Source organism: Canis lupus, chromosome 11 (genome assembly GCF_048164855.1).
Source record: "Canis lupus baileyi chromosome 11, mCanLup2.hap1, whole genome shotgun sequence".
In the NCBI taxonomy this organism is placed as follows: domain Eukaryota; kingdom Metazoa; phylum Chordata; class Mammalia; order Carnivora; family Canidae; genus Canis; species Canis lupus.
In genome coordinates, this window is record NC_132848.1 from 33833732 (window position 1) to 33859367 (window position 25636).

The 25636-nt window shown below is 39.9% G+C and overlaps 1 protein-coding gene across 1 annotated transcript; it reads right to left on the minus strand.

Moving 5' to 3' along the window:
* Positions 1-590: 590 nt before the first annotated feature.
* On the minus strand, positions 591-25424 carry PWP1 (PWP1 homolog, endonuclein). The gene is made up of 15 exons (XM_072844214.1): positions 25173-25424; positions 22135-22193; positions 21821-22005; positions 19155-19240; positions 18960-19056; positions 15292-15402; positions 14110-14240; positions 13437-13498; positions 7413-7509; positions 6708-6769; positions 5436-5547; positions 2862-2952; positions 2657-2778; positions 1680-1785; positions 591-950 (listed from the first exon to the last, which is right to left on the minus strand). The coding sequence occupies exons 1-15, from the start codon at positions 25242-25244 to the stop codon at positions 841-843; spliced, it is 1503 nt and encodes a 500-aa protein (XP_072700315.1). The 5' UTR covers positions 25245-25424; the 3' UTR covers positions 591-840.
* Positions 25425-25636: the final 212 nt, after the last annotated feature.

Here is a 25636-nt window from a genome sequence, read left to right on the forward strand (position 1 = left end):
TAGGTACATATTTTTTTTTTTTTTTTTTAAAGATTTTATTTATTTATTTATTCATGAAAGACTGAGAGACAGAGCCAGAGGGAGAAGCAGGCTCCATGCACCGGAAGCCCGACGTGGGACTCGATCCCGGGTCTCCAGGATCGCGCCCTGGGCCGAAGGCAGGCGCCAAACCGCTGCGCCACCCAGGGATCCCTATTTAGGTACATATTTAGGTTTTCCTATAATATTTACGAAACTGACACCTTTATCATAATAATGTAATGCCTCTTTTTGTCTTTGATTACAATGAATATACCATGCTGGGGGGAAAGAGGCATTTAGTTACTGAACTTTACAAGTAGCACTGAGAACAATTCTAAAATCATGAACACTGATTGGAAAACAGTTAAGTCAGGAAAGAGCAATTCCTGGGGCACCTGCCCGTTTATGGTTACTGTGCCAATCATGGCAATATTGGCCAAATCACAGCCATTCTAGGCTTGAGTTTACCCATCTTTAAGATCAGAGATTTTCTTCTCCTAAAATTCCATAAATTATTACCTGTTTTGCAAACCTCTAGATTACCTATGACACATGGCATATTTAAGGAATTATTTTTTTAAAAAACTTCTTTATTATCCTCTTCAAGAAATGCAGTAGGATCCCTAAACACCAAACATTTAAAAGGCAAGCACAAAGACCAGCCCTATTTGTGTTGCCACTATAGCTGCAGAGGAATGTCTGGCAGTAGGAAATGAATTTAGTTTCTGTCATTACATGGCTCCAACTACACATGGATGTTTTTAGATCAGTTTTTTAAAACTGAGTTAAGGTAATAAACAGGAAATTTTATACTCCTCGTTAAGACTCCATTGGTGTGTCTGAGCTCCTGCTCCCAAAAGGGCCACTAATAGATGAACTTCTTGTATTGCCAAGAACAAGCCTCTCTCGTCTTCCAAATGCTTCATTTACTAAAACACAAATAAATAAGAAATTAACACCAGGAAATGAAGAACCTGTAATATAAAACACAGAGGTGTAGGAATGAACAGTACTGTTTTCTGTCCTACTGTGGACATTTTATGAAAATATACTTAACACTTTATAAAAGGGAAATGAAATAACCAACTAAGAAGTCCAAGTTAACATTCTGAATGAGGTTAATCACATTTTAAGTTGCTCTACCATTTAATTTTCTTTGCCTTGTCCTTGGTTTTATTTATCATGATAAAGTGACTATTTTTTCTTTCATTTTTCTCTGTCTCCTAACCAGCAGAGACCTTTTTTTGGATTTAGAACCTTTTTTCTACATGGAAGATTCAGGAATCAGTGAAGCTATGTCCTCTACCCCAAGGTAATAAACAGCCAGATTCCTCTGAAGGGAGGGGAGTGGTCCCTCAGAAAGTTGGATTTTGTAAGAATATTGAGAAAAGGCAGATTATTTACACTGGGAAGGGGAGGGCTGTTCTTTGAGACCACATAATATTTCCCTCCAGCTTTCCCATAAATTCAAATTTTGTCATAAATATTTTTTAAATGGTGTACATTTAAACTGTGAAGACAAATTTGTGAACATGAGCAACTCCATATTACATGTGATCCTATTTCCCAAGCGGAGGACATTACAGTATGAACAATAGATCTAACTTATTCAAGCCACACATTTTTCTTGTTTAGAAAAAGGAAAGTAAGATTCTTACCTGATGAGACCGTGCTTATATCCCAGACCCGAAGCCCTTCTTTCTGACCTCCAAAGGCGTAAATAAATGGCAAATCGGGGCAACAGGAAGAACAGAACAGAACTCCCTAGAAGAAAAAACGGAAGGTCAGTGCTTTCAGTCCTTCCAGAAATTCTTGCTCCTATACACGAACTTATCTGAATCCGCTCACTCAGAACCAGCTCATCAGTATCTCTTTTTAACAAGCTTGTAAAGTAGTTCAGAGTCCAAGTGGCAAGACGAAGCCACAAGTTCAGCATGATGGCCGTTCTGCAAGGATGTGTGTACTCTGACTACTCAGGTCTCTAATCTGCTCAGTATTCCCAGAAACTTTTATTTTCCCTTTTAAGCAATGATGTTACTACAGGTCACCATTAAGTAATTTTTAAAATTATTTTTTAAATTTCTAAATTTTTTAATGCTTATTACTAGGTACACGAAAAAGTATCAAAATCACTAAGATAATCACCATTTATGTTTCAGGATAAGATATTCTAGATTTAAATATAAACATTTAAGCATTTAAATATAAGCATGGGATAGTACTATATAACTGTGTCTGTAACTTACTTTCCCCACAAATATTTGTACATACAAACAGATGTGCAGTGTTCTACATCTGCAATTATATTATCTCAGTGCCTGGCATATAGTAGGTGCTCAATAACTATTTGCTAAATGAATTCACGTTTAAAAAAGAAAACCATCGTTATTCTGCTTGAGTCCTAGAAAATCCTCTTGCCCACCCTTCTTACCAAACAACTGTTAATGTTAATCATGTCAGTTGGGAAAGGAATCAGACAGTCACTGATTTTCCTCTAAAACTGTCCTAAGTCATAAACCTCCCATCAAATTTGACTAAGCTCAAGAAGAACTTCAACAAATATTCCTAGGGAAAGACGTCAATATAGGTCAGAAACAGAAAAAAGCAGAAAAGAAAGGTGCCCAGAGATTCTTACCATTTTCATGTCCCTAGAGTGAACCAGACTTGGCCTGTCTCCTAATATGTCCCAGATCTTCACATATTTGTCAGCTGATGCTGTCACAAGACAACCCTTGATTTGACTACTTAGATCAAGACCTAAAAGAAGATAAGATTAGTTGTGACTCTGAAATATAGACTTAATTCATAAGTTAATAAAATGAAAGACTATTTGTGCTCACCAGAGATTTCATCATTGTGTGCATTAAGTGTAAAAATTGGCTTATCTGAACGTGCATCCAAGTTATATACAAAGCCATCATCTGTACTAGCCTGGAAAGAGTAAAAAGGGGCAAGATCATGCTACATGGCAATATCATTTAGCAATGGGTAAGCAGTATAAATTATAGTGAAAACCAGCTATTTACCTGAGGAGCTTATTAAAAAATACTGTGAAAGGGCAGCCCTGGTGGTGCAGCGGTTTAGCACCACCTGCAGCCCAGGGTGTGATCCTGGAGACCCGGGATCGAGTCCCGAGTCAGGGTCCCTGCATGGAGCCTGCTTCTCCCTCTGCCTATGTCTCTGCCCCCCCCCCCCTCTGTTTCTTATGAATAAATAAATAAAACATCTTAAAAAAAAATACTGTGAAAAATTTACTTATGTATAAGCAGCATCTGTTCCTGCATGGACTAATTCAGCTAGTAGGTCTACTGTGCAGTAGGTGTGAGGATGAAGCTCTGGTTATGGTGTGGACAAGTGTTAGCGATGTGTAAGCATAAGTCAGATTCAAAGGAACAGAGGCCTGGAAGCACAGCCACTTAAGGTATAGGCTGAGCAGGAGCTCACAGAAGAATCAAAGAGAGGGCCTAACAAAGGAGGTCAGGGAAGCCAAGGAAACAGTGCTTCTGACGAAAGTGATGGATAGTGTCAACATTTTGGCAGAAAGGTTTAATCAGATAAGAGGCAGATCACAGTGGGTTGTTACACTTCTAAGAAAGGGGAGGAAAGAAGGAACCATGAGACAGACCTAGTCAAGGATGAGACACTTGAGCCTGTATGTAGATTGGGGGCAATAGCCATTACTGGAAACAGGGAAGGAGAAAAGGACAAGTGATACAATCTTGGCAGGTGGGCTGTGTGAGGGAACACAAACAAAAGAAGACAAGATCTCATCCTGGGGAGCCTGGAGGGAAGGGGTAAGCCATTTTATTGTAACTTTTCATTTTCCTAAATATTTTTGATTTAGTACCAATGAAAACTTGTTAGCAAAGAGCCGCAGGAAATGGGTGTGTTTGAGTGTTGAGAGACAACATATGACACAACATTCAAATACAGCTGGGACTTCACTCCTAATCATCATAAAATGGAACTTGGCTTCAGGCCAACAGCGCAGCACCCCTGAACACAGAGATGAGATTAAGTGTGTTCAGAATCATTGCTTCAGGAACCTTATTAAAACTGTCCACAGGGCAGCCCCGGTGGCTCAGAGGTTTAGCCCACTTTCAGCCCAAGGGGTGATCCTGGGGTCCCAGGATCGAGTCCCACGTCGGGCTCCCTGCATGGAGCCTGCTTCTCCCTCTGCCTGTTGTCTCTGCCTCTCTCTCTGTCTCTCATGAATAAATAAATATTAAAAAAAAAAAACCTGTCCACATATCTTAAGAAAGCTGTTTTGCCTTCATTCATAAAGCACTATATATTTTACTTTAGGAAAATTAGGAAGTTCATGGATGTATCATAATTTCTTTAATCTTCTTTTTTTTAAATATTTTTCTTAATTTTTATTTATTTATGATAGTCGGGGGGGGGGGGGGGAGAGAGAGAGAGAGAGTCAGAGTCACAGGCAGAGGGAGAAGCAGGCTCCATGCACCGGGAGCCCGATGTGGGATTCGATCCTGGGTCTCCAGGATCGTGCCCTGGGCCAAAGGCAGGCGCCAAACTGCTGCGCCACCCAGGGATCCCAATTTCTTTAATCTTCTGAATGAAAGTTGGGATTTTATTTCTCCATGGATTGAAATGTCTGTGGAATCTTTGAATGCTATATAGAAAACTGTTATCCTACATATATTAAGGCTAGTTATAGAAAGAACTTACACTTTTTTCCTATTTGGGAGACTGCTTTTTTTTTTTTTAAAGATTTTATTTATTTATTCATGAGAGACACTGAGAGAGAAAGAGGCAGACACACAGGCAGAGGGAGAAACAGGCTCCATGCAGGGAGCCCGATGTGGGACTCGATCCCCGGTCTCCAGGATCGCACTCTAGACTGAAGGTGGCACTAAACCGCTGAGCCACCGGGGCTGCCCCGAGACTGCTATATTAATCAAATAGGCTAGCATTCTCATTACTGGAGCTCCATTTAATTTAAATAAAAGAATATCTTCTTGGATGAACTTAACCATTAAAAAACACAGATTAACCATGCTTAAGATTTCAAAGAAACACATTAGTAATACAATCAAAATCAGTAATTAAAATGTGGCTGAAAATGGCTGGAAATTAGCAAAATCATGGTGACTATTTGTGGCCGATCCACTGTTGTTAAAACAATTTTTTTTAAGCCCTAAAATCTAACTATTTTACAACGTTAGTACAGAAAAAGCAGGGCACCTGGCTGGCTCAGTTGGCAGAGCACGTGACTCTTGACCTCAGTGTTGGAGTTCAAGGCCCATGTTGTGTGTGGAGCCTACTCAAAAAAAACCCCAAAACCCAAAAAAATAAACACAACAGAAAAAAGCTCTTCAGAGACTCTCTCTACAATGGAATTAATGTCAGTCATTAGCAACCTAGATAAGCAAAACAGTAGTATGCAGTCTTACCAAAAAATGACAAGGTGAAAAGTGATTCCAAGTCACTCTCTCAATCTGCCCACTGAATCGCCACATTCGATGGCTTTCATCTGGACTTCGGCAGTCATACAAAGCCACTGACCTGGACACAGGCAAAGTTACAGTTTTAAGAGTTCAACTTTATACATTTTATGTTTGTTTATAATGAAATGGTAATAAAACAACACTGTGAACTCAAGATCCAATTATTTAAAGCTTGTTTTAAGGTTCTAAAATAAAGTAGAAAAGAGGAGTTGATTTTCACTAACCGGTGGACTCCGGTTCTGTCACCTGAAGGCACTGGTGGCCTCTTGATTTAGTAGCAGGCTTGACTGTATCCAGGCTGAGCCCTCCACTTACACAATGAATCTTATTTCCAAAAGACCAGGACAACTTCAAATTTCCCTGTTCCTAGCAGTGCTCAGAGCCAGATAATCCATGTCTTAGCCAAATTTACTCTCTACAAGCAGCTTACTGTGTTGGGGGAGCCAATGGATAGACGTTTATAATCTGAATGAATCCCAACTAAAAATATAAACCTATCACTCTTCAAAAGAATAAGGAATCAAAATAAAGTCTGCAAGTTGGTTTCTGCTTCTACTCTCTCCCACCTTCAGACCTAATCTGTAAAAACATGCACACATGTGACTGGAAAACCCCTGTGATGGACTGTCAGGGGTCTAATTCTTCACCTCTCCCTATATCCACACCACATCAGTAATGTAGGAATTCTTCCATAAAGGCAGTTTGTTTTCTACTCCGTATTACCTGTTTCAGCTAAGAAAGTAAGAAAGAGTGTACTAGTTCTGAGCCTAGGTCTCAAGAGGCCTTGGTATCTCCGCTTCTGACCTCATCATGAGAACATGGGTGGGCTAGCCCACTGCTCCTATGAGGATGTGAAACACAAGAGAGCCAAATCTCCAAAGGCCCACCAAAACAAGCCAAGATAAGCAGACCTACCAGTTGAATCTAGCTTAAATTAGCTCAGTCTTGCAGTGGCATAAGAAATGTCCCTGAATTTTGAGATACCTATTTCAAAGCAATGGCTAACTCATATGCCCTCTAGGAATCAAAGTAGTTGCTAGTTAGGAACTACATTATTATGACAGAACCACATTCTCTTGCAGACTGAAAGGACCAAAGTTGAAAGGGAAAAGTTTTACTAGAAATTTAAACAGTAATATATTGTATCTGAGCATCGTGATACTTTTTCTGAATTACAGGATAAAAACAGCAGCAATAATTCTTGCAGTGTTTTCTTACTTATCATAGGATCCAGAAATCAGAGTCTGTGCTTCAAATGGATGAAACTGCAGAGTCTGGACCTAACCAGAAAAGACATAAATGAACAGAACTATGTTTGTTTGGTTTTGATAAAACTGCTTAGTAAGAGAACCAATTTCGTGGTATTTGTATACAATTTTCCCTTTGAAACTTAGCACTATTTAAAGAAACAAATGTACTACATAATCAAAAGGACAACACACTTTCAAAGGGGACCCTTATAATGCAGGATTTCTCAAGTCGTGTTTGGCAGAATATTTACATCCCTCAAATGTTAAATATATTGAGAACAAAAAAGGAAGCAGTCAAACTTATCTGGGCAACTCAACACTCTCTGGAAGTCCCACCGTGTACACCAGCTCACTGGGTCCCTGAGTTTGGCAGTAACAGGTCTGTTACATTCTTTAACTTCATCTGGTGACTGGTACCTGTCTCTTTATAGAGTCTCTGTAAACATGCTACAAAGTACTCATGTTTTTAGTCACTTCATTTTTCTGTCTCCACATTTGCTTTCTAAGATGGGTAGTTCTAACTATCATACAGGGCTCTGTGAGGATGCAATAAGAGAGCATGTCAAAGCACTTTGTAATTCATAAAAAACCATATATAAATGTTTGGAATTATTGATAGCCAACATTTGTCCCATATTTTTTAGAATCCCTTTTATCCACTCAATCACCATACCTTGTCTGTGTGTACGGCAAGGCTAGCTGCGGGTTTCCCCAAGGACATATCCCACAGAATTACAGTGTTGTCAGCTGATGCACTTGCCAGCACATTTCTAAGAAAGGGAGAAGACAAATCAGGTAATCGTTTTTAAAGTCAATAGCACTAAATATAAATCCCATTTTCAATAACATCAAATGGAATAAAATATTAAAGAATAAATTTAACAAAAGCATTCAAGATTTACATATTGAAAACTATAAAAGCCTGAGAAAGAGTATCTGAATGACAGAAAGACGTCCCCTGTTCATGGACTAGAAGACCTAATTAAAAAAAAAAAAAAAGGATTATTTTAAGTAATCTCTACACCCAAAGTAGGGCTCAAACTCAAGATCAAGAGTTACATGCTCCACCAACTGAGCCAACCAGGTGCTCTGACTTGATGTTAAGACAGAAATACTACAATTTATAGACTAATCTATAGATTCAATCAATACCTTTCAAAAATCCCTGCAGACTTTTTATTTTTTTTTTGGAGAGAATGGACAAGCTGGTTTTAAAATCCATATGGAGGGGCACCTGAATGGCTGATGGTTGAGTATCTGACTCTTGGTTTCGGCTCAGGTCATGATCTCATGGGTCATGGGATTAAGCCCCGTATCAGGTTCTGTGCTTGGTGTGAGTCTGCTTGAGATTCATTCTTCCTCTCTCTCTCTGCCCCACCCACCTATGCACACACTCTCTAAAATAAATAAGTAAGTAAGTCTTTTAAAAAATTCACATAGAAATACAATGGACTCAGAATAGCCAAAATAATCTTGGAAAAGAGAGCAAAGTTGAAAAGTTCACAGTCTGGATTTCAAAACTGACTGAAAAGCAACAATAATCCTAACAATGTGGTACTGGCTTAAGGATAGCCATACAGGTTAACAGAATAGAATACAGAATAAACCTGAAAATTTATGGTCATTCGTTTCTGACAAGAATGTTAAGATTATCCACTGTTCAATGGGGAAAAGAAGGATTTTTTCAACAAATGGTTCAGGGATAACTGGGCATCCTCTTGCAAAAGAGTGAAGTTAGACCTCTATCTCATACTACCTCAAAATAAAACATGTTATTACTAACAGAAGAGCTAAAACTATTAAACTCTCAGAAGAAAACAGGTATAAATCTTCATGACCCTGGGTTAGGCAATGGTGTCTTAGGTATGACACGAAAAGCCTAAGAACCAAAAGATGTAAATGAATTAGATATCATCAACATGAAAAACTTTTGTGTTGCAAATGAGATCATCAAGAAAGCGAAAAGACAATTCACAGTATGGGAGAAAATTATTTGTAAATCATGTATCTGATAAAGGACTTGATTCTAGAATATATAAAGAACTTTCAACTAAAGAATAAAAAAACAACCCAGTTAGAATATGGGGAAGGAATATGAATGGATATTTCTCTAAAGAAGATCTATAAATAGCCAATGAGCATGGGAGAAGTTGTTCATTAGGAAAGTGAAAACATGGGATACCACTTAATACTCATGGGACGCCTATAATGAAAAAGATGAACAAAAACAAGTGCTAGCAAAACAGAAAAATTAGCTACCTTGCTGGTGTGAACGGAAATGGTACAGACACTACCATATGACCCTAGCAATGACACCCTTATATATCCTAGAAAATGAAAACACAGACCTGTGTAAAAATCTGTTCACGAATGTTAACAGTAGCATTATTCATAATAGGCAAAAACAAACACAAACCAAATGTCTATTAACTGGTGAATGGATACACAATATGTGGTGTATCTGTTCAAGGGAATATTATTCAGCACTAAAAAGGAACGATGTACTAATAAATGGACCTTGAAAACATTATTCAAAGTGACAGAATCCAGACACAGAAGGCCACATGTCCAGATAGATCCACAGCCAGAAAGATGATTACTGGTTGCCAAGGGCTGGAAGGACAGAAGAATGAGTGACTGTTTATGGGTTGCGTTTTGAATTGATGAAAATGTTATGGAATTAGAAAGTAGGGAGTTGTGCAATTTTGGGAATATACCCCAAGTCACTGAATTATATACTTTAAGGAGTGAATTTTATGATATGTGGTATGTGAACTTATAGCTCAACCTTTTTCAATTAAAAAAGGGCATTAATTACCATTAATAGGAAAAATCAATATGCCTACCTCTTAGGGATCAAGTGCTAATAATGTCATTCTATAAGAGAATACAGGCTTTAAAGCCTAGGAAACCTGAAATGGGCTCCTGGTACTGTCGTTTATTAGCTGTCGGTCTTAAAAGTAAGTCACACTCCCTTGCCTGCCAGTGAGAATGTTACAGCCAGCTTTAAAAAGTACGTGGCTGAGTGACTAGACTATAGCAGGCCCTTGATAAATGTTAGTTGCCTGCCTTTCCTCCTTGTAAAAATACAAATATTCATGAAATTGAAAGCTCATTCTTCAAGATGTAGTTTGAAAGGCCTGGAACAGAAGTCATTAGTGATAGTAATATCTGTCCAGAAAACTAATATGCTGTTAAAATGTTGATGGGTTCATTTTTAAATACTATTTCCTCAAGAAATACTTCCATTACACAAACTGCTTTCAGTTTTATAACTCACGATTTCAGTGACACAGGTAGGGTCTCTTAAGAGGATCATGTATATTCAGATCATGTTACCTTTTTTCTACTCCATGAATTTCAAACTTCTACCATTCAGTCCCATGAACAAGTCATTAATATTTAAAGTCCTTGGCATGTCACAGATTCAATGTTATGTAAATTCCCAATATTTTATTTGTATTCAATGCTTGCCAACAGCAAAAAGTTAAAATTTCACGGTACATTTTTAATCTTAGTCTTTGCCCAAACATCTGAGATTCCTTTCACATTAAAATTCTTGTTTCAAGAGGCTTACAAATAAATTACCACTCTCCCCTCTAAACTCCCGAACACTACACCCCAAGAAGAGCGCTACAATGACAGGATGAATGAACAGAGTACATGCATTTGGTTACTGGCAGCATTTTACTAGAAACCAAGGTCCTCAACTAGCAACAACAACTTGTTACTCTTCACATGATCCCAAACTCTATGCACCAGGATATGTATGGAGAATATTTAAAAGCATTCTGTACGAAGAGAGGGGAAAGGAGAACCAAGGTCTAAAATAAGACAAAGTGGAAGAGTTAAGGAACAAAGATACATGTGGCACTGCAGTCAAGATGTGAGTGCAGCTGGGGTGGGACAGGGGTATAGGTGCTGGCAGTGTCTAAATGGAGCCAGGGGATTGTGGCTGGGGAAAGGCACTGCTGAGAGGCTGTTCCCTCAGAACACACTTTCAGTTATTCAAATCAATAGCTGCTATATAAGAATTTAATACATATATAATTACTGTGACAGTTCAGATTTGTCAACGAGTGGATTCCCAAAAGCATGACACACTCACAGTCGGCCTCTTATTTATCTGCCCATTACAATAGTCAGGAACAGACCCAATTCAGACAAAATCTGGGGAAGCTTTAAAAACAAACCACCACAACAGATTCTTGGGCCCTTGCTCCAGATATGACTCAATCTTGAGGGGATTAGAGCCCAGGAACTTGTACTTTATTTTTTAAGTTTTATTTACTCATGAAAGAGAGAGAGAGACAGACAGAGACTGGTGCAGAGACACAGGCAGAGGGAGAAGCAGGCTCCCTGTGGGGAGCCCAATGCAGGACTTGATCCTGGATCCTGGGATCAGGACCTGAGGTGAAGGCTGACGCTCAACCGCCAAGCCATCCAGGCATCCTTGTACTTTACTTTTTAAAAAAGATTTTGTTTTTTTTAAGTAATCTCTACACCCCACATGGGACTTGAACTCACAACCTCGAGATCAAGAGTTGCATGCTATACTGATTCAGCCAGCCAGGTGCCCCAGGACTTGTACTTTAAAGAGTTACCCAGAAGATTCTGACTTGCAGGTAAGTTTGGGAAATACCAACATAATCTATTATCTTAGGTCCATTTCATCAAATGGTTTTTTTTTTTTTAAGATTTATTTTTGTAAGTAATCTCTACACCCAACCTGGGGCTTGAACTGAGATCAAGAATCACATACTCTACCAAATGAGCCAGCCAGGTGCCCCTCACCAAATGATTAACTCCGAAGACTATGAACACAAACAAAAAGACAGGATATCCCTAGGTAAGCCAGCACTCTGGGATCCGTTTAAGAATGCTCATAATTACAAAGTATCCTGTAAAACAGAACTGCTAAGAAAATGTGCCTTGGGCAATCCAGTTCGTTCTCATTCTTCAAGTAAACTAAGTTAATGCTCACCTCCCTTGCCTCAGTAGCCCCTCAAACCAGTTATGCTGTTAGGAAAATGGCCTTTTGGGGGTCCCTGGGTGGCACAGCGGTTTGGTGCCTGCCTTTGGCCCAGGGCGCGATCCTGGAGACCCGGGATCGAATCCCACGTCGGGCTTCTGGTGCATGGAGCCTGCTTCTCCCTCTGCCTATGTCTCTGCCTCTCTCTCTCTCTCTATCATAAATAAATAAAAATTAAAAAAAATTAAAAAAAAAAGGAAAATGGCCTTTTGGACTAATTGTTGTTTAAGGATCAGGATAAAGAATATATGGATGACACATGCAAAACAATGAAGTGGAACTCTTATGCTGCATATAAAAATTAACTCAAAATGGATCAAATACCTAAACCTAAGAGTTAAGACTGTAAAACTATTAAGGGAAAAACTTTATGACAAGGATTTGGCAATCATTTCTTGGATTTAACACTAAATGCACAGGCAACAAAAGTAAAAATAAACTGACTACATCAAAATTAAAAACTTCTGTGCATCAAAGGACACTATCAAAAGAGCTAAAGGTGATCCACTAAATGGGGGAAAATATTTGCAAACTGTGTATCTGATGAGAAGTTATATCTGGAATATACAAAGAACTACAACTCAATGAAAAACCAAAGAATTCAATTCAAAACAGGGCAAAGGATTTTTTATTTTATTTTATTTTTTTTTTTAGGGCAAAGGATTTAAATAGACAGTTCTCCAAAGATATACACAAACGGGCCACAGGCACCTGAAAAGTGCTCCTCAAAATGGTAAACACAGACCTGCCATGGGAGCCAGCAATTTAACTTTTGGGGATAAACGCAAAAGAACTGAAAACTGGACTTAAAAACCGGTATTTGAACATCCATGTGCATAATGGCAGCACTGCTCACACAGCCAAGAGGTGGAAGCAACCCAAGTATTCATCGACAGATGGATAAACAAAATGTGGGCTAACTGAACAGTGGAATGTCATTCAGCCTTAAAAAGGAAGGAAATCTTGTCGCATGCTGCAGCATGGATGAGCTTGTGCTAATTGAAATAAGCCAGTGACAAAGGGCAGATATTCTATATGATTCTACCTATATGAGGTAACTGGAAGAGTGGATTCACAGAGACACAAAATAGAGTGGTGGTTACTAGGGCCGGGCCTGAGGGTGGCAAGAATGAAGAGTTATTGTTTACTGGGCACATAGCTTCAGTTTTGGAAGATGACAAAAGTTCTGGAATTGGATGGTGATGATGGTTGCACAGTAATGTCCACTGAACTCTATAGCTAAAACACAGTTAAAATGGTAACTATTATGTATATTTTACCACAGTTAAGTCAATTAAAAAAATGTGGATGAGATTTTGTGCAAACTAAATAAACCGAGAGAAAAATCTTCCATGAAAAGAAGTACAATTCAGCACCACTGGCACTGCAGTACAGTTTTATCCTAGTGGTGCTGGGAGGGCACTTGGTCACCAAATATGTAACGAGCCCAAGCTCCTACCAAGCCTCAAGCTGGCAGGTGATGTAGGGGCTGCACAGATACAGAGAGCAGAGCTCCTGCCTTAAGTGCCATATACCGTGGGAAAGGGAAATAAGACATGGACACAGAGACCCCCAAAGCACAACACAGAGAGACAGGTGTAGGCATGAGGAAAGATGACAGTGGTTATAGTCTCTAACAATCCTCCAAATGTTGTTTCTTTTTACCTGATCAGCTTATTCCAAGAAAGGTCCAGGACAGCATCGGTATGCCCCTCTGCTGAGGAACTCTGTAATAATTGTTTAATTATTTTTTGTATTAAAGTGCTCCCTATAATTGATATGTTAATTTGAAAGATTCTTTAAATCTTAAAGGCTACTGTTTGATCTTAAGCAAACGTGCTTGAAGACCTAAAGAAAGAAATACTTTGTCTTCCTGTTACTTTAGAGATCCATGATAAATACTTTTTACAGAAAAGAAACTATAATAGTTCTTAATCTAGGTGGTACAGTTCTATAAATACCAATCCCCACCCCCAAAGTTAAGTTTTAAAAGCTACAGGAATTAATACATAGATATTTAGAATTCAACATACTAAAGGCTACAGAGAAATTTTTCAAAAATTCAAACCAGCATATTAGTGTGAATAGTTACTATATATCAAAAAAGATCATAACCTGAGAGTAAATTATTTTGTGTCAAGGATGAATAATTGACGAATGGAAGTTCTGTGCAATCAGAGATCAATTTTTCCTTGGAAGGACCTTTTGAAACTAGAAACTACAGTAATTTTATAACTATCTGTCCTGTTCCACTCAAGTATCTAAATGAAAAAGTCTATGTTCTCCATCCCATCAGTAAACTTGTCATTAGAGTTTAAGTAATTATTAACTTGATTACCTTCTTTCCTTTCTTTTTCTTCTTTTTTGATAGCTTACTTCCAAGTGTGAAGACTGGCTCTAAAGAGTCTACTATATCAAGGTCCCACACTTCAATAACAGGGGTCATATTTCCCACAGCAATATAATTTCCTACAGGAGGAAATGAATATTTGATTTAAAAAACTTCTAATGAAAAATACTGCACTGTAGACCGAGTAATGGCTTAGCGTACTTTCTCTCAAACTTTCATATGCATGTGTTATCACTTGAATATTGTTAAAATGCACAGTTTCAGGAGGTCTTGAGTAGGCCCCTACATATGCATTTCCAACCAGTTCCCAGGTGATGCCAATATGGTGCAGCTGACTCTTGAACCATAATGTGAATAACAAGGGCACAGTCTCTTGGCCCTAGGTCCCTACTTAGGTCCTGAGAACAAAATCTGTCTCTACCGGGCAGCCCCCGTAGCGCAGCGGTTTAGCGCTGCTAAGCTTGGGGTGTGATCCTGGAGACCTGGGATCGAGTCCCACTTCAGGCTCCCTGCATGGAGCCTGCTTCTCCCTCTGCCTGTGTCTCTGCCCCCCTCTCTCTCTCTCTCTCTCTGTGTCTCTATGAATAAATTAAAAATCTTAAAAAAAAAAAAAACCTAAAAAAAAAAAAATCTGTCTCTTTCAAGACCTTCACCAGTGTCTTGAAAATGCGGATTTACTCAGACCAAGAATGTGAATAAGCATGGCAAACGAGGCATTAAGGTAGGAGTATTATCAGATTTTACTTTTATTAACAAGTAGGATGGAGCAACTAGTAGTGTGCAGCTGTAGCCAAAAATATTAACATGAGAACCTACTTTCCACTTCATTTTGGTTTTACCTGATGCTGAGCAAGGTTATGCCACTGAACTCTCCAGACACATGATGCTAGTTTATTCTGGGTTTTATGATAACTTCACATAGTTTTGCAACCCCTAATGCTGTCAGCCTCCTGTCTACAGCAGAGTAGCTAACCTCTTTATCTGAAGTCTGGAGATATACAGACTCAAAACAATTAAGTGATTGTGTTTTAAGAACTATGTAACTTTATAAAATAATTTCATAAAAAAATCAACAATTCTGAAAACATTCATATAGAATATATAACTTATGTGGCTAGGAGTAACAGAAAGGACTAGGAACCACTGAGTAATCTTAGCTTTTCTAATTACCTGTAGAATCATCTGGGCTAGGATCAAAATTCAGCCATTCCACACTCAGAGGATACGCAGACAGTAGTATATCATGATGCACATAAAAAGAATCTTCTTCCTGATTATAAACTGAAAAAATAAGAACGAGACTTTATTGAGTCAGAATAAGATATCACATCCCACTGAAAAGGACATACTCTCCCTGTTAAGCCTACTGGAGCCCATGTGCTTCAAGTGAGACACATTTGATGGGATGGAAAGGAGCCTCTAAAGTCGTTACTGCTAGGCAAAAATTCTGCAGATCTCATCCATTCCTGGTGTGTCCAAGGGAACAAGAACAGTGACAAGAGAACTAACGGTTGCCTGAACACTCTACCTGCATGTGCACTGGCTATCTCTTGGTCCACCCACTACAGAAAACAAATGTTTACAGAAGCTCTACAGAGAGTACTTTATTATTATCTTTTAAAGGTCTATCTGGCTACAAGAATAAACAAATAAAAAACAACACTGGAGAGAAATAACTTATATTTAGAAATCTAAATGCTTGTCAGAAATTACTTCTTTAATATTTAAAGATCAACAATGTAAATAAAGCTCTTGAGAACATTCTTTTGGAATATGACAACTAAAAGTATCGGCTCTGGGCAGCCTGGGTGGCTCAGTGGTTTAGCGCCGCTTTCAGCCCAGGGCATGATGCTGGAGACCCGGGATCGAGTCCCACGTCAGGCTCCCTGCATGTTGCCGGCTTCTCCCTCTGCCTGTGTCTGTGCCTCTCTCTCTCTCTGTGTCTCTCATGAATAAATAAATAAAATCTTAAAAAACAAACAAAAAAAAGAATTGGCTCTTTATCCTTCAGAGTTATAATATCAAGGAGCAAAAATACTGTTAAAATCAATGACTAAGAAATCTTTAAAAAATCATATAATGGAATACTGATAAAACAGAGCCTAAATAATCAGAAGCTCCCCCCAAATATGCTTTTTATTAGAAGGAAGCAATCTTAAGAGAGGCTACAGATATTTAAAGAAATTCCTCAGACCACTTTCTAGATATGTCTTCTGAGACAAAGGAAATAAATACTGATTTATTTATATATATTATATATTACATATATTATATATGTTATATATATTATTTATTTATTATATATTATATATTATTTATATTATTTATTATTTTTATTAAATAAAAATAAACTACTGGGACTACATCAAAATAAAAAACATCTGAACAGAGAAGGAAACAATCAACAAAAACCTACAGAATGGGAGAAAGAATTTGCAAATGTCATATCTGATGAAGGGTTAGTATTCAAAATATATAAAGAACATATAAAACTCAACACCAAAAACCAAATAATCCAATTTAAAAATGGGTGGAAGACATGAATAGACATTTTTCCAAAGAAGACATACAGATGGCCAATAGATGGAATGATGCTCATCCTCACTGTTCAATCAGGGAAATATAAAACAAAACTACAATGAGATACCACCTCACATCTCTTAGAATGGCTAAAATCAACACAAGAAACAACAGATGGTGGCAAGGATGTGGAGAAAGAGGAACACTCTTGCACAGCTGGTGGGAATGCAAACCCATGCAGCCACTCTGGAAAACAGTATGGAGGTTCCTCAGATAAGTTAAAAATAGAACTACCCTAACTATCCAGCATTGTACTACTAGGTCTTTACCTAAAGAATACAAAAATACCAATACAAAGGGGTACATGCACCCCAATGTTTACAGCAGCAGTATCTACAATAACCAAATTATGGAAGAGCCCAAATGTCCACCAATTGATGGATAAAGAGGTGAAATATATACATATACACAATGGAATATTTCTCAGCCATAAAAAATAAAATCTTGCCGCTTGCAACGATGTGGATGGAGCTAGAGAATATGCTAAACGAAATAAGCCAGAGAAAGACAAATGCCATAGTTTCATTCATATGTGGAATTTAAGAAACAAGCAACAGGAAAAAAAAAAAGAGAGAGGCAAACCAAAAAACAGACTCTTAACTATAGAGAACTGATGGTTACCAGAATATAAGTGGGTGGAGGGATGGGTAAAATAGGGGATGGGAATTAAGGAGTACACTTGCTGTGATAAGCACCAGACAATGTATGGAGGTGTTAGATCACTATATTGTACACCCGAAACTAGTATTACATTGTATTATTAACCAACTGGTATTTAAATAAAAACTTTAAAAAAAGTTTCCTCAGACCTCTACATCTGGGTTAGATCCTAGATCAGCAAATTCCATGTCATGTTCTATCATATCACTTTACATATGCATATTCAAAATGATTAAGCCTAGGGTCCTGCAAGAACCTCAACTATGGTTAATGTACTCATCTTACATTTTAGATAAAAAATGATGATGATGCTTTAGAAGAATCTTCTTTTAACTTCTTAAACCCCTAATACTCAGTAAATTCAAAGGAATGGCTGCAGTAAGCTCTCACAGGAACATGTGTGTAAAAATCAATGGCAAACTGGAACAGAGTTGTCAATTTTCTGAAATTAGAACTGGTTTCTAAAAAATTTCCCATGGTTTTCATTTGAAATGTGTAAAAATGCTCAAAGATCATTAGAAGACTAACTTCACACTGAAGTATCTGTTATTTAAAGCCTTTTCATTTTAAAAATAGATCCACAACGGCCCTGGATTAAAATGGCCTAATCTACAGGCTTCCTGAAGGAAGCCTTAAAAAATGTAGAGTTCCAGAAATCCAAGCTACAAAATGGAGTGACAAAGTAACCTAAAAAATGTCAAAGAACATTAACCATAATTTTAATTTTTGAGCTATGCAACTGTATTTCCTATAATAAAGGGCCTTAGCCTAATATCTGTAAAGCTTCAAATTTTAAAGACAAATGACTAGTAGATTGTTGCGGAAGGACAGACATGTCTGAGGATGCACGCAGGAGAAGGGGCAAGAAAAACAAAAGGGGAAATCTAGAGGCAGAATACTGTAGACATCTTGACGGTCTAGATTTTTTTTAGAAAAGTTCATTCAATTAATGTTTGTTGACTCAGTAAACAGCAACATTAAACATATCTGATTTAAAAATCCAAATGAAAAAGAAATACTCCAGTGTCTACTTTAGAGTCAAAGCATTCACCTCTGGTGGTGGTGCGAATATTCCTTGAACTGGGAAAGACAACCAGAGGAATGGAAGCCTCTGCATTGAATTTTGTGAAGAAACAAATGGGAAATACCTGAAATGACTCTGTGGAAAAAAGCAGAATAAAAACCTGTCTATTGTGTATAATCTTTGCCACATAAAGAAAAAGTACCCAGAAAAGACACTGGAGTAAAAAGCACGTGCAACAAGTTATGTTGGAGTAAAAGGACTGTAATTGTTTCCTGTATTTTTATATGGCTTTACTTCTAGGTTTTTCTCCAATGGGGGGAGAGGGAGAGTGAAAAATTGGCAAAAATCTTCAAATAAAAGACTAAAAACCCCCATTAGCACCTTTTGGGAGACCTATATCCATAAATAAAGTCAGGTACCAAAGCAACAACCAGGATACCTATAGACTGTATATAATTAACCACTTAACTTAATGAGATCCAGCAGGATCTGGTACCTGAAAATTCACAACAGTAACTATTTATGATTATTTTCATCTTAGAGAACCTTTCCATAAGGGCTGGTCCCCACTTACCGTGCACCTCTAAATTGCACTGGTCTTGTTCAGCTCTGCCACACACTATGAGATTGTCGCTGGGCTTGATCAAGAAATCTTCACGTTCATATTGTTCCTAAGTGGAGAGAACAAGTCATTAACCAGAAGCAGATACTTGGTAAGGTTTTCCAAACACTTAAGAAGCATAATTAGAAAAGCCACACAAACATTTACCGTATCTTTTAGAGTAACATAAGGATCTTGATCATTACTTCCATAGACTGTAAGACCCAAGAGAGATTCACCAAGAGTTTCAGTATCTGTAAGAATTCATAAATTGAAATGACATGTTATTTCAACAAAAGCATTTTCCTAAGGTATCCCATCTTTAGACTTAGCTCCAACTGTCTATTTCATAACTAACTGGATCATCCATAGTCAGAAAATACTGAATAAACAACAGGAATTTAAAAGCCATTTATAGGGGCACCTGGGTGGCACAGTCAGTTACATGTCTTTACTCTTGGTTTCAGTGTAGGCCATGATCTTAGGGTCTGAGATCAAGCTCCACACTCCTCTCTCTCTCAAATAAATAAGTAAACCTTACAAAAAATTAAATAGAAGCCATTTACATTCGACCTCAGAATGCATACTTGATAGTTTTGGTATTCACAATGTTCTAATAAAGGAATTAAACTGTAAAGCTCTTAGAAAAATATTAGCTCTCTGCTCAGATTCTCTAACTTGCTCCTTGTAGTCATTATCAAAAGTATAGTCATGGGGCGCCTGAGTGGCTCAGTTGGCTAAACACCTAACTCTTGATTTTGGCTCAGGTCATGATCTCAGAGTTGTGAGATCAAGCCCCGTTTTGGGCTCTGTGCTGGGCTTGGAGCCTGCAAAGATTCTCTCTTTCTCCCTCTCCCTCCATGGCCCCCACCCCAAGTATAGTTATTATTGAAGTCATTATTAAAAGGAGGTAAAATTACCCAGAAACACTGGAATTGACACAGAATAAGGGTTGTCTGGTCAAATAAAAAATGATGGGTTTCACAAAGTTAAATGGGTTTATTACAAGATTTCTCAGAACTGCTGATATGTTAATTTGCTGTATGACTCTGAAAAAGGTACTATTATGCCTTTTTCACTAAACTTTTCTCAAATTGGATTTCTCTTACAGCATATCTGCAAGGGTGACCTAGAGGAGACCCCAAATAACAAACTCAGGGAAAGAAATATATTCTAATTGTTAGGGAAGCTACTTTAAGGAGGCAGGACTAATTGGTCAGAGATGGGAATTTCAACTGGATAAGAGTGAGCCAATAATCCACACAGTGTAGGATATTAATGAGCAGTTTTCTTTTTAAAGATTTTATTTATTTGTGAGAGTGAGAGAATATGAGCAAGAGAGCAGGAGGAGAGGGAAAGGGACAAGCAGACTTCCCACTGAACGGGGAGTCTGACGTGGGGGTCAATCCCAGGACCCTGAGATCATGACCTGAGCTGAAGTCAGATGCTTAACTGACTGAGCCACCCAGGTGCCCCAAGCAGCAGTTTCTGAATGCCATTTCTCCAGGCAGGGTTAACTTTTCCTTTCTTTGTGTTCCCATGACACTCTGTCATAGCAGGACTAGGACTCAACCTAGTCCTAAGTTTAGGGGTACACAACCCAGAGTCCAATGGAAAAAACTATTCTCTGCATCTAATGAAATGTACTGCAACAGTAAAGGCTTTAGAGCAAGAGAATGTTCAATCCTCAGCTCCCCTGTTCACCAGCTGTGTGGCAGTCATTTCATCTTTGTAAGCCTCTCTTTTCTCTATAAAATGGGGGTAATAACTTCTCTCTCATTATTGCAAAGAGACAGGACCTACAGATTAAAAAACATTTTTTTTTCATTAGGGTATAGTTGAAACATATTAGATTCATGCGTACAACATAACAATTTACCATCTCTTATAGATCATTCCATGCTCACAAGTGTAGCAACCATCTGTCACCATACAATGCTGTGTATATATTTTTTGACTATATTCCCTCTGCTGTACCTTTCATCCCCATGACTTACTCATTCCATAACTGGAAGCCTGTATCTCCCACTCGCCCCCCCTTCACCCATTTTGTTCATCCCTCAACCTGAGTTACAGGTCATACCCACTACATGCAATAAAATATACTGCTTTTTCAAATCTTAGTTTAGTGGGTTAGCTGATTTTCTAAACCAGTTTAGGAAACATGCTATCTGCCCTAGTCTTGAGCCAGATTACTTAACTGGCATAAAGGACAACAAAAGCTCAGAGTAAAGCTCTGGGACACTAGAGGCATGATCTAATACAAATACACTGAGCTTGAGATTAGAAACCAGAAGTGGGGGGATCCCTGGGTGGCTCAGCGGTTTAGCGCCTGCCTTTGGCCCAGGGCGCGATCCTGGAGTCCCGGGATCGAGTCCCACATCGGGCTCCCGGCATGGAGCTTGCTTCTCCCTCTGCCTGTGACACACTCTGCCTCTCTCTCTCTCACTCTATGTCTGAAAGAAAGAAAGAAAGAAAGAAAGAAAGAAAGAAAGAAAGAAAAGAAAGAAAGAAAGAAAGAAAGAAAGAAAGAAAGAAAGAAAGAAAGAAAAAAGAAAAGAAAAGAAAAGAAAAGAAAAGAAAAGAAAAGAAAAGAAACGAAACGAAACGAAACCAGAAGTGGGGGATCCCTGGGTGGCTCAGCGGTTTGGCGCCTGCCTTTGGCTTGGGGTGCGATCCTGGAGTCCTGGGATCAAGTCCCGCGTCGGGCTCAAGGCATGTAGCCTGCTTGTCCCTCTGCTTCTGTCTCTGCCTCTCTCTCTCTATCATAAATAAGTACATAAATCTTTAAAAAAGAAAAAAAAAAAAAAAAACAGAAGTGAGTGAATTCTAACCTGGGTCGCCTTCCTCATCATATTTATCTAAGTCGTACTCAGCCAGCTCATCATCATCCAGCGTCCTGTCGTCCTCTGGGTCACCATCTTCCAGGGGCTCCCTTGGTCGTGCCTGGGTACGTGCACTCTGCATGCCATCTTCTGAAGGATCACCTGTCTCCTCTTCATCACTGCCACCTTCTTCTCTATGCCAAGAAACAAAAAAGATAAATCACCCAAATGGTACTGATCAATAATAGGACCACCCTGTCATCACTGTTTAAAATTTAATTTCATCTGGACTTGACTTTAGACATCAGCAATCTTAAACTTACTGTAATTTTTCCTTTGCTTCAGCAATGAGACGTTTTACTTCTTCTTTACTAAGCTCTACCTATAAGAGAGCAAACATTTCATTACAATACAGTTAAGGAAATCATTATAAATCTCAAAACGTTTGCAAACTAATATAAAATATAACTTCAAAAGACATAAAAAAAAAATCAAACTTCAATCTAGACTCTCTAAATTTACTGTAAACGGAGTTTTTACCATCCCTTTTAAAAAAATCCCCTTAAAGGGCCGCCCCGATGGCACAGCCGTTTAGTGCTGCCTGCAGCCCAGAGTGTGATCCTGGAGACCCAGGATCGAGTCCCACATCGGGCTCCCTGCATGGAGCCTGCTTCTCCCTCTGCCTGTGTCTATGCATCTCTCTCTCTGTGTGTGTGTCTCTCATGAATAAACAAGTGAAATCTTTTTTTAAAAAAATCCTCTTTAAAAAAAAAAAAAAAAATCCTCAGTCTACTTCCCAGACTTTTTGAAAAAGACTAACTTTTTAAACTGGCTTCTAGGATAGTCCATCTCATTTTCATTCAATTATTCTGATTTCTTCTTGGCTACTTCTCATTTTCCTTATGGGTACTCCTAAACAAACCATCCTTCCTTGGTCCCCTGCTTCTTCCCAGTTTTCACTGCCAATTATTCACTCATTACACTGTCACTTCCTCACAAAGCACATTCATTCTGAAGACTAAAACTATCACCTCTGAACTGATTATCCCAAACTCACCCTTCTCTAGTCTCATACCCCTGTTCCACCTAATTTTCCTTCTCTCTCTCTTTTTTTTTTGAAGATTTATTTGAAAGAGAGTAAGCAGGGGGTAAGGGCAGAGGGAAAGGGAGAGAGACTCTCAAGCACACTCTGTGCTAGGCTGGGAGCCTGATGCAGGACTCAATCTCACGACCCTGCAATCATGATGTGAGCCAAACTCAAGAGTCCGATGCTTAACCAACTGAGCCATCCAGTTCCATCTTCCCAGCTACCTTTATGAATCTACTTGAAGATCCTGTTCAAAAGGATCATTGGAATCATTCTCTTTACTTCAAAGCTGACATTCCTTTGCCTAATCAATGCTTCAATACCTTTTAAAACAATCCCTGCTAACCTCTAAGATCCTTGAAGACAAAAATCAACCTGTCATTGTGTTTACACACATAGTTCAGTGTTCAGCCCATGGTAGGGATGCTTGATGATGATAGGTGATGAATCAGTCACTCAGTTTGCACTAAACCACCTCTAGTGATACAGAAATTCTCTTGAGGGATGACATTCATTGTTCCAACAGTTAAGGGCTTTTAAGTTTAATTAAAAGATATTTCTTTTTATTTTTAAAGATACTTTCCTAATTACTCTCATTGATCCCAGTTTTGCTGGGATTTTGTAGAATAAACTCAGTATCTTCTTCCTATTTTGACTTTGTAGAATAAACTCAGACTCTTTAAGCAGCGGTTGCCAAATTTTTCTGCAATCAGAATCATGGGGGAACGGGGGGGGGGGGGAATCTTCTAAAACTCCAGACCAATTAAACTACAATATATGGGAGTAGGGCACAGGTACTGTGTGGCACTGGAACTCATCCTCTGGAGATCAACCAGGCTCCACCAACAGAGCCAGCCAGGTGCCTCAGGCATCAGTATTTTTCAAAGCTCCCTAAGGGGTTCCAGTGTGTAGACATGTTGGGAACTTATATAGTTTTTAAAAGCTAACAAGTCTCTCTCTTTTTTTTTAAAGATTTTATTTATCCATTCATAGAGACAGAGAGAGAGAGAGAGGCAGGTAGAGACACAGGCAGAGGGAGAAGCAGGCTACATGCAGGGAGCTTGACGTGGGACTCCATCCCAGGTCTCCAGGATCATGCCCAGGGCTGCAGGTGGCGCTAAACCGCTCTGCCACCAGGGCTCCCCTTGTCTCTTTTTAATCAATAATTAATTTCTAATGAGATAATTTCCTGGCACTATTCTCTCTATATATATATGCACTGAGTATCTACTGGAGCCGAACACCAGAGAAAATGGTGAATAAAATAAGCCCAGGGGCACCTGGATGACTCAGTGGCTGAGCATCTGCCTTTGGCTCAGGGCGTGATCCCGGGGTCCTGGGATTGAGTCCTGCATGGGGATCCCCCAGGGAGCCTGCTTCTCCCTCTCCCTGCATCTCTGCCCCTCTCTCTTCTCTCTCGTGAATACATAAAAACCTTAAAAAAATACCCCACCAAAACCCAAAAAACAAGCACAGTCTGCGTGCCCTGGTGGAAGTTAAATCTTCAAGGGCTCTGCCAATCCCTCATTCCTGTTAACTTCACCTCCCGATACTTACATTCCTATCACGTTTCAAGGCCCCCCTTTCATTCATAGCATTTACTCCCACTGACATCTACATACATGTCGACTCCATACAGGCAGGGAAGTTTTGTTTTTATGCCTAGCCCTAGACCCTGAACAATGCTGCAAACATAGAAAGCCCCGAGTAAAGATCAGGTGAACAACTTAAGTAATCTTCATCTCTCCTCTGGACTCGTTGTCGAACTTCTGCAGGTTTTTCCTTCACGATGTGCCATGTTTACCTCTCATCCCCCAATGCCACATCAACATCTCACTTGGATCCCCGCGAGACATTACTATTCAACTCCCAGCCTCAGGACATCATGGTCTCCACAGCAGTTTTCTACACCGCAGCTCCCATCCTGCTCCTCCGGACTCCGAGCCCATGAGTGGACGCTGGTTTCACACACGAGCTCCCTCTTCTCGCTGTGCCTGGACACGCCCTGGGCTGCGTGTGAAGCTTCGGGGCCGTCAAGAAGGGGCTGCGGATTTCCCACTCTGGGCAGCACCCCGCCCCCTCCCGCCGCCAAGGCCACGTGCGCGCCAATTCGGGGGGTAGGGACCGAGAGGGCGCGCGGCCCCCCTCACCACACCCGGGCCGTCACGCCCGCCAGGCCCGGCCGCGTGGAGGGGGCCCAGGTTCTCCAGGCGGGCCTGGACGAGGATGCCGCGAAGAGGCCGCTCCCCTTCCCTCCCGGCGACCGGGCCTCACCTTGTCCGGCGTCTCTTTGGCCACGCCGCAGCGGACCCAGGCCACGCACGTCACCTGGCGACTGCGGTTCATGGTCCTCACCTCAGGGACGCCTCGCGCTACAGACTCGGCCCCAGCAGCACTGGGACCCCCGCCGCCCCGCGGCCGTCGCCGTCGCTGACAGCCCTGCGCCGCGGCCCGCACACAGCACACGCGCACGCCGGCGTTTCTGCGCGTCCGCGCCCGCTTCTGACGTCATTCCGCGGCGCCGCGGAAAGGGCTGGAAGCGGAAGCGGAAGCGGCTGCGGCAGCGGCTGGGCGCGGCGTCCAGGACGTGAGTGACGCGGGTGGGCTCTTGACGACGTCACTCCTGTGACGGTCTCTGCGGGCTACGCGGAGGCCGCAGGTAAAACTGGAGCCGTCGGGGTCAGAGACTTTCACTTTGCCTGCAGTTCCTTTTTCTTTTTTTTTTTTTTTTAAGATTT